Consider the following 9581-nt stretch of genomic DNA (forward strand, 5'->3'; position numbering starts at 1 on the left):
AACAGTGCTGTGTGATACTTTAAGATCATGAAATCGCTTCAATAAATGCTCGGTCACTTCAACAACAGTAGCAGAAGGATTAGCATCAATGAAGTTGATAACAGTCGTTTTATACTCTTCAGTTAAGATGCACTTACGCCCCACTTTTTTACAGCTCTCAAAAATACTGTCAGGGCACGCATTATATTGGCTAACCCATCTATAAGCTGTCCGAGGGTGAATGCCCAACTGCTTTGCTGCAGTTGATGCAGTCATACACTTCTCAATCTTCAGATCGAAAAGCCTAACTTTATCCTAGATTGTATAACGCATATATTCTCGTTTTAGTCTTGCCTCCTTCATATGAATATCATCATTTTTAGGCTTTTCTAACAACATTGGGCAGGTCAAAGACGATTCATTGGAGACTGCATTTTCCAAGTACTCTGTACGAGTAGCAATATTCTCAACAATAAATTCATTCTGATCAACAATGTAGTCCATGGGCTCAGGACCACCATTCTCATCAATAACATTCCCATGCTCATCTTCATATAAAAATATTGTACTCATGTTGAACTGTAGAAGTATTGAAAAAAGTACAGAAGAAAAAAAAAAAAAAACTCTCGCTCTCTTTTTATATTTTTTCAGGTGCCAAGAATCACGAGGTGATTTCTAAGTAAGCGACGAGCGACTTCATTTCTAAAAATATGACATTAATTTTGTTCCTATACTGGAAATATACTTTTGAAGACACACCTTTCTGGCCAAATGAAACAGCAGCAAGAGCCACAGCACTACTTAGACGAATACACAATGAAAACTCACATCGTCAAAAACTGTAGAAATATTACATTTTATTATATTAATAGTTATTTTATTGTGATAATTTTCACTATTTTGTAAAAGTGCTCGTCTGGAGGCGGCACTAGAATAAAATCCTCATACAAAAAAAAAAAAAAAAAGACATTAATTTGAGACAATTGGTACTTGGTTATTATTATATTACTGTTTTCGATTAGTTATTACTGTTGCTCTACAGCCTCACGTAGTGATTGAATTGAATATAACAATAATTCCACCAATTCCTTCTGAGTATATTATTGTAATATATCCGTCAAGAATAATCTCTTCCTTAAGATCAAGCCAACAGATTCTTAACGAGTCGCAATAGAATAAACGTAGTATTAGGGATTGTTCAGTTAAATATACAATAAAGATTATATATATAAATTTAAGTGAACGTGAACACAAAGGGATCGAACAATAAGTATTTGTTTGTTAGACAGGCTTCCAAAGATAGAATTTTAAAATTATAAAACGGAACAAAAGTGCCCTTTCTCTTTACAGTCCATCCGGAGTTGAGTGTGCCTCTGAAAAAATCAAATGTGCCAAAATAAAAATCAAGTGTCGTCATGTTTTAGTTGGAGTGTTCCTCCAAGTAAGCCTTTCCAAATTAAGAGTGTCGTTCCGCTTGATGAAAAGTGCGTCTGGTCACTACCAGTGACATTGTCGGTAACTCAGATTTTTTTTTCTTATTTGGCTGGAGTAGATCACCAAAAATAAGAGAGGGGGACACCAAGAAATACACTTGGTAGTATGGTGCTCCACTAAAACCACCGGACTTCAGCTTGGGAAGATACCCTGCCATACCACTATCGGCTTCGGCTCTAGAATACAGAAATGATGGTCCATAAATGTGTAGTACCAACTTTAAAATGATGGGGTCCATCAAATGATTGTGTCTCATTTATAAATTAGTACCAATTATAAAAAAGAGAACTTCTTAACAATCATAATATATATTTTTAGTTGGTTCTAGTGATTTTTGTCTTATAACATTCACCAAATTTGCGCTTTTACCTTCTTCTGAAGCATGCCAGAATTTAAATTTCTTTACGTGCAGACGGACGGGACAGTCATTAATGAAGAAGGTGATAATATCAACAGCTTGGAGGACCTTGATGATGAACCCATGTTGGAAGTAGAGACTTTAACAAACTTCACCAAGTATTCCACCGCCATCCACCCATCAACGGACATGGTCGTCGACGAGGCACCTAACGTATCTTCAAGCTCGGATAAAATCAACAATGATCCGCCTACGTCAAAAAATCCAAACAAAGGAAATCGCTACTCGTATGATGTTAAGAAACTTGTTGTTGATTACCACATCGAAAAACTTTGCACAGCAGCTGAGGCTGGAAGGATTCACAACGTTCCTGAAAAATCGGCACAATGTTGGATCAGAAACTTCAAGAAAACCGGGCAGATTGAACCGAATGATGTGGTACACGGCCCCCCTCCAATCCTTGGCGAGGAACATAAAACATTTGTCATAAATTTTATAGACGACGCACCAACCAAGCGTGTTGACGATGTGTTGAATGTCTTAGTAACGCATTTCGAAGACTTATCAATCCAGAGAACAGCAGTACACGATTTCATGACCAATGATTGTAAGCTCACATTCAAGAAAGTCTCATTGCACCCAGAAGCACGCAATTCTCCTGAAACAATTCAAAAGCGCTTTGAGTGGGCAAAAAAATGGTTGGCGACTGACATGGACTTCGTCATGAACTGTGTGTTTATCGACGAATCAGCTTTCAGTATCAATCTTCGTCGTACGTATGGATATGCACCTGCCGGAAAGAAGGCAATTGTGGAAACAAAATCGACTCGAGCGAAAACACATACAATCTTGGGTGCAATTAGTGCTGCTGGTGTTGTGCAAGTGAGCATCCGCAAACCTCCGGTCAAAAAGAAAGATCAAAGCAAAAAGCGCAAATTGGTAGGCGGCGCATCAACAACAGTCAAACGATCCGGTACTTGCACACATCATTAGATATGCTTTCTGGAAGACGTCATGGATGTAATGGATAATCACATCCAATTCCAGAATTATTACCTCGTCATGGATAATGCACCTATTCACCAGTCTAAGGAAATTGAAGAATTAATTACGAGCCGTGGATACCGATGTATTTACCTTCCGCCATATTCACCGGAGCTCAACCCAATTGAACAATTTTGGTCGGTTGTAAAAAGTCATGTGCGAAGAGATGAATTGAAAACCGAAGATGGTTTGTCTGATCGCATCGCAGTCGCCTGCAACAAAATACCGTATGATCATCTGTATAGGTTTATTAACTATTCTGTTGGCAAATTTGATGACTGCTTACATGGAAAACCTATTTAACACAGTTGCATGAAATAAAAAAAATCTTAATTTGAAAGCCTCACTGGAAGGGACATCTGATGACATGTGATTTTTATTCTGGTTGGATGGACTGTAAAGATGGTAGGGTAAAAAATTTTAGAGGAGGCAACAAACCTGTCGAGAGGATTGAACAAAGGGCGGGTGTAGCCCAAGGCAAAAGAGTTCAATTTTCTCTGGATTCATTATCCTTGTCGGTATCGTCATTGTCGGTATCAATACGTGCCTTCTTTTGTAATGCCGCCTTGGGTGAGAAAAAAATATATCCAGGCGGGTAAGAGTGTTGGTCGCCTCCAGCTGATGATGATGGCAAGTTTGTCGTATCTACAATTGTGGCCGAGCGCTTCCTTGCCAATTGCTTGTTGATTGTCCTACGAATCATTTTTTCTTGACCAAGCACGAATTGTTTGAATTGAAACAAGGCGGTAATAAGGCTGCGCAAGTCGCCGAGGAATAGTGCATTGGTGGGGAAATGAAGCACATCCGCCACAAGAGATCCAAGGTATAATTGGTGTTCGCGAAGATAGCGTAAAAGGAATAGGTACGCGTCAGTGCCAACGACATCGAAGTACATGGTGTCTGTGACACCCAATAGACCATTCGTGGATAAAATTGATGCGTTAATTCGCATATTTTTTGCCTGTTGAGATATCACCACCGACTTGGAGACTGCTGCTTTTTTAAACTCGTTCGAACACATGTCAACCAAATCCTTCTGATTCGAGTGTTGGCATTTTAAAAGTAGGTCGATTTTGCGGGGATATGTGGGGGCCATGTCGTGCGTATTAAACATAGCCTTGTTGAAGGCAATTGTAGTTTTTGTTGCATTGCATCCGGTTTCACCGCTAAAGTACGCATAAAAAGAAACAAGTCAATGTTAAATAAAATTACACGTAACGTATAAACCTTACTCAACAAGTTTGATATCTGTGTGCTTGAATATGTGATCAAACAAGGTAGCCAATCGACGATAATATGTGGCTTCCGATCCACTGTCATCCTTCCACAGGTCAAGACTGTCAATGCTATCGGAAGAACAATGAGTACGATAGAGATTGCTATTTTTATATTCTTACAGTAGCCGCTCTATTTAAGGGTGTTCGATTTAAGGGTATTTTCTATTTAAGGGTGTAATTCTAAAGAACGGCACAGGTCCCCAGCATAAATACCACTATACCACTATTCTATTTAAGGGTGGAACGCAAAAAATTTTTACCACTAAATAGAAGATTTTTTATAAGTAACAGTTTTTTGGAGTACTCTAACAATAAATTTTTTACTTTGTAAAATAAGATCAAAGATCTGTTTACTCTTTTGACTTATTCAATTCAGCACAAAAGCCAGCCAATCTCATCTGAATTCGGCAATGTAATTTACGATCAAGATCATCCAAAGGAACTTCGTACATGAGAATAGTTTCATAGGCTTCTCTCAACCGATTTTTACACTCTACTATATCGACACGCTGCTCATCTTGCTCTGTGTTGTCATTTTCTTCTGTTTCATCTATGTTGCCTTCTGCTGTTTCTTCATTATTAGTAGTGCTTGTTGTATAACATACTATCATCTCGCTTTCAACTGCTTCAAGGTTCAACTAGCTAACATCAGTAACTTTGTTGTCAAAGTTCCCGGGGGAGATCTGGGAGCATTCCATTTATTGTTTCTGGTTTTACTTTAAGCCATGCATTAGCTAGAAAAAACATAGCCTGAGCTTGATTCATTTTGTAAACATTCGGATTATCCAACTTTTTACTGATATACAGACATAAAGCACGATCGTACTGCTGGGCTCGGAAGTGTGCCTTAAATTTGTCAATAATTCCTGTGTATACAAAATATGAATGAGAAAACTGTAAAACAAAAAGACAGCTTATATAACATTTTGTCAACAAATAATAGGTTACCTGCGTCAAGAGCCTGTAGCTTACTAGTAGTGTTTGCTGGAAGAAATATCAATTTAATGTTGTTGAGCGGAATCTTTATTTTATGATCGGATGCACTATCCAAAAGAAGAGCAATTTTTCGATTCTGTCTTCCAAAGGCAACATTTAACTTTTTCACGTATGTTGTCATCCAAGCATTAGTAGAATAATGGTATTCAATTTCATGTTTTTTTTCCAATTGCAGTCATGGATAACAAATTAGCTATTGTTTTAAAACACTTGGGGCTCTTGTGTTGTCCGATAACAACTGGGTGCCCTTTGTAAGACCCATCCGAGTTACAGAGCAACCCAACTGTCAGACGAGTTTTACTTTTTTAAGGCCACCAAGCGACTCGGAACATATGGTTCTTCTTGGTGGTTGCTGGTAATGTAAGCCTGTTTCATCAAAGTTCATGATATTTGCAGGATCACATGGCCCAAGAAGTTCTTCTATCTTCCTCAATTCGTTCTGAATGTTTTCAGAAGAGATGTCTACTGAGGCACTTCCACCATGCATTGGACTGCATTTTACTCCAATTCACTTAAAAAGTTTGGTGAGCCATCTAGAAGAAAATGAAATTTCTTTTTCAGGGATTCTATACTTTACTCAAGCAATAGGTCTTACATATCGAAGGATTGAGTCTCAATTGACTGGCAGATTGTTATTGTTCATGTCTGCAACAAACTTTTCGACTTCATCATGAAGTTGAGGATAACGTGTTGTTTTTAGGCTTTTGCTATTTTTGACAACATTAACATTACTATATAACGTTTCAGCATTTTTGAGGATATTTGATATAGTCTGTTGGGCAAGTGGTTGATCTAAATTGAATTTCTTCATAGCCCATTCACCTAATTCTGTTTGATTAAGCTGGCCAGTAGCATTTTGATCCAAAAGCTCAATTTTTTGAGAAAGGAAGGCGTACACGTTTGTTATTTGGATTTTTTTTTATAGATAGAATTTAAACAAAGAAAATAACTTTTGTTATGTCATATATTTATTCTCGTCAAAATTATTTTGGGCCTACGACTCGTATATTATCCTTCCAGCAACTTTGATCAAGTCTTAAAAACAAGTTTTGATTTGTTAATGTCATTACACAATTACCAGACCTATATCAACCGACAGTAGCCTACGTGGAAACATGTTGTACAAACATGTCTATAATGTAACAACAATACATAAAGTGACCCCGTTTTGTAACAGTCACGGAATTCGATTTAAGGGTATGTTCTATTTAAGGGTGGATATTCCAAAAATTTTGGCCACCCTTAAATAGAGCGGCTACTGTACATGTGCTCCACACAGCAGATACAAGCATACATGTCCGACGTTTTATGCTGTAAATACTTCAATTTTTGTTCGCAAACAAGCTCCAAGATGGCATCCACGTCGTCTTCCTTGGCCTCGACTTGGCTGATAAAATCTGAAATTGTAGGATCCAATTCAAATGGTATTGGAAGAGCTTGTTCAAAGGATTGCAGGACGTCAGGTTCGAGATACTTGGCCATGAGGTTCTTGAAGGTAGGGTTGGAAATGTTTACAACTCTCGACAGTAGCAATCTGTTTTTTTTTTTTTTTTTTTTTTTTTCAAAATATAAAGGTCAGGACAGACGTTATATACCTGGCAACTATCTTTTTTACCATACTTTAAGCACATCATGTCGTCATCGGTCATGGTATCAAGAAGAAGGTGTTGGGCAGCTAAGTACATCAAGCAGCTTTTCACAGATCCATCATTTGTCATGGAAATCAAGACCTGTTTTTCCACAGCGTCGAATGTGCGGCCGGATATCTATTATAAAATAACAACATTGACTGAAATGATCCTCGCGCATGCTTTACATGTTCCCTTTACCTTTTTATAAGCCAAGAAGTGCAATCGCTCTTCCAAATCCAAATCTTCCCATTCAGGACGGAGTGATATCGCATCTTCTTGCTGCTGCTCGTCTTGCGGCTGGCCATCTTGTTGAAGCGACTTGTCATGGGTATCAAACACATTCTTCAGCATTGTGGACGAAGAGGGTACGGCAGCGATGAGTACGTCTATGGCCTCAGTCTGGTACGTCTTCTTGGCTTGATCCTAAAACTCCAAAATGAAAATCTACATTTGCCAAATGCAGCATTGATTGCTTACCAACTTTCTTGCCATCGTCAAAATTGACTCCCACATGACTTTGTCATATGTTTGCCTAAAATAAAAAATACTCAGCCTTCATTGCAATGCAAAATTAAAGCAACTTACCGTGGTGCAGCCGTCATTTTCTTGCCATGCTCACGTACATTGCGTGCAGAGCAGCGCTTCCAGTACGAGTGCAGTTCAATAGCATTCTTGTGCGTGAGACTTATGGACCATTCAGCAATTTTGTCCTTGTGTTTGTTGGTAAAAGCTAAGAAATTTAGGGAATCATGGTCCTTGACATATGCGCTCAGTTCTAACAAATATTATTAGTGAAATCCACGTTTACGCCAAAATAAATTACCCTTTGGATGCTGTTCCATGTGGAATACGGAAGAAGATATGAAGAAAAAGGAATGTGTTTTGTTCACAAAAATAAAAATGGAGATTTCAATAGGACCCAAAATTATCTATGCACTATGTGGATGGTGAAATGCCCACAGCATTATGCATATGACTAAATATTATTTGTTATCATGCAGATGTTTCATAATTTAATATAAGCACTTGCTCCTCATTCACCAGTCTATTTTAGTAGATATACATACATATAAGTCTACATTTCCATATACTCACACTACCAATCGTTAATAATGCTTGATTGCTATACAGTGATTATCTTTGGAACACAACAGAATGATTTTGCGCTAAAAAAAAAAAAAAAAAGTTTTTTTTGCACATGGTGATTGGCTGTGGTTTTCTCCCTCCCCCGAATAATAAATATTCCGTTGTTTATTTCTTTTTTTTCTTTGCTGTTATAACATCTTGCACATACTTGACAAGGGCCTCTGTTGAACACTACGTCTGCGCTTCAGAAGCGCCCAAGTGAGATGATGTCGACTGCAACACTACGTCTGCGGCAGGAGGCATCACTGAAAGCGCATGTCTTGGGAAATATTTTGGGAATGAACCCTCACGTTTTGTGCTATTTTTTTGTCCTAGTAGGTCTGGCATCTTCTGCTGGAAACATACATCTGGTCTGATTTGTGATTTATGGACATTCTCTTTGGCTTATCTCGCTCAAATTCATACAAACAAATGGCACGTTGGCCCTGATATCCATGCAAGTACTTCCCACCTTTTCCATTTAATCCTTGCCATCGGCTCCGTAATCCAAGCTTATGAGTTACTCTTTGAATATAAAATAAAATCAAGGCTTCATTGTTTGCCGCAAACATGTTTGAAAAGTTACTATTTTCAAACTTGCCACTTGCATTTATCACTCTGTGATATCTATGAAATAGTAAACTAACGAGAATGAATATTAAATCATTGGGAAAAGAAGCTTTTATTTCAAGTGTTGGTGCAATGAATATGATAATACCAATGAATGTAACAACTGACTGTGTGCGACAAATAACTCAACATTTTTTTTTATTAACATATACAATGTCGAACGAAAAATGCAATACTTCTTCAGTTATAAACTTCCCGTCCGTCTGGGCGTGTTTCAGAAGGAAAAATATAGAAAGCAAAACGCACTGGAAGACACACTTTTCGCTAAGAAAGACGACACTCTTAATTTGGAAAGGCTCACTTGAAGGAACACTCCAATTAAAACATGGCGACACTTGATTTTGTTTAAATGTTATACTTTATTGAAAGTCCAATTGAGCGCTAAAAATAAAAACAAATAAGTGTCCGCCCGGACCAGGTCAATCCGTTAGGATGTCGATGTTATGAAAAAACCCCTCTGGGATAAAGGGTAAAAAAGGTAAAGGGAGGAGAAATGTGTGGAGCCATAAAAGATGGAGCTAAAGGAAATGTTTAAGCCATTCGAGGAGCTTCTGACCATGTGGGTGAGTAATGGGGATAGCTGTGACATGTTGAAGTTGATCCAGTTCATGTAATATTGAACATATAACTGGCCAGCGTTGGGACCAAGAGAGTGCTAGATTTGAGGATACTGAGGGGCGAGATGGGACACTTGATTTTCACTTTGGCGCACTTGATTTTTTCGGAGGCACACTCAACTCCGGATGGACTGTATTCACACAGTGCTAAAATAAGGTACATCTACTGCAGGAATCGATGCCGTCGACCAATCACGTGATCAGGCGCAACACCATCTACTATAGCGTTTATCAAATTTTGTTTGGACAATGACGTCAATTTTGGTTGACCAGTGACATCGATTTTGATTGGCTGTGATATTACTTGTTGGAAGTACTGTACACTATGTGGAAAAATTATTCGCGCATTTTATAAAAAAAAATTAGCGTACTTTTTAAATAAAAAATCACACACAAAACAAAATCAATTTAGCGCACTTTTTTTAAAGAA

General features: G+C 38.0%; 6 protein-coding genes across 6 annotated transcripts; 1 reads left to right on the top strand and 5 right to left on the bottom strand.

Moving 5' to 3' along the window:
• Window positions 1-294: 294 nt before the first annotated feature.
• RO3G_15208 (uncharacterized protein) lies at window positions 295-552 on the bottom strand (the record flags this gene model as incomplete). The annotated part of the gene is made up of 1 exon (XM_067669792.1): window positions 295-552. One exon carries the CDS (start codon window positions 550-552, stop codon window positions 295-297), a length of 258 nt encoding a protein of 85 aa, XP_067525893.1.
• Window positions 553-1954: 1402 nt separating this feature from the next.
• RO3G_15209 (uncharacterized protein) lies at window positions 1955-3178 on the top strand (the record flags this gene model as incomplete). Its single annotated transcript, XM_067669793.1, has 2 exons — window positions 1955-2713; window positions 2825-3178. The coding sequence occupies 2 exons, from the start codon at window positions 1955-1957 to the stop codon at window positions 3176-3178; spliced, it is 1113 nt and encodes a 370-aa protein (XP_067525894.1).
• A 184-nt stretch (window positions 3179-3362) lies between these two features.
• On the bottom strand, window positions 3363-3896 carry RO3G_15210 (uncharacterized protein; the record flags this gene model as incomplete). Its single annotated transcript, XM_067669794.1, has 1 exon — window positions 3363-3896. One exon carries the CDS (start codon window positions 3894-3896, stop codon window positions 3363-3365), a length of 534 nt encoding a protein of 177 aa, XP_067525895.1.
• A 606-nt stretch (window positions 3897-4502) lies between these two features.
• RO3G_15211 (uncharacterized protein) lies at window positions 4503-4917 on the bottom strand (the record flags this gene model as incomplete). The annotated part of the gene is made up of 2 exons (XM_067669795.1): window positions 4503-4790; window positions 4870-4917. The coding sequence occupies 2 exons, from the start codon at window positions 4915-4917 to the stop codon at window positions 4503-4505; spliced, it is 336 nt and encodes a 111-aa protein (XP_067525896.1).
• A 1473-nt stretch (window positions 4918-6390) lies between these two features.
• On the bottom strand, window positions 6391-7621 carry RO3G_15212 (uncharacterized protein; the record flags this gene model as incomplete). The annotated part of the gene is made up of 6 exons (XM_067669796.1): window positions 6391-6682; window positions 6769-6914; window positions 6978-7202; window positions 7257-7311; window positions 7365-7554; window positions 7603-7621. 6 exons carry the CDS (start codon window positions 7619-7621, stop codon window positions 6391-6393), a joined length of 927 nt encoding a protein of 308 aa, XP_067525897.1.
• Window positions 7622-8096: 475 nt separating this feature from the next.
• RO3G_15213 (uncharacterized protein) lies at window positions 8097-8476 on the bottom strand (the record flags this gene model as incomplete). Its single annotated transcript, XM_067669797.1, has 2 exons — window positions 8097-8223; window positions 8271-8476. 2 exons carry the CDS (start codon window positions 8474-8476, stop codon window positions 8097-8099), a joined length of 333 nt encoding a protein of 110 aa, XP_067525898.1.
• Between the last annotated feature and the right edge of the window lie 1105 nt (window positions 8477-9581).

The sequence above is a fragment of the Rhizopus delemar genome, genomic scaffold, assembly GCF_000149305.1.
Source record: "Rhizopus delemar RA 99-880 supercont3.15 genomic scaffold, whole genome shotgun sequence".
NCBI lineage: Eukaryota > Fungi > Mucoromycota > Mucoromycetes > Mucorales > Rhizopodaceae > Rhizopus > Rhizopus delemar.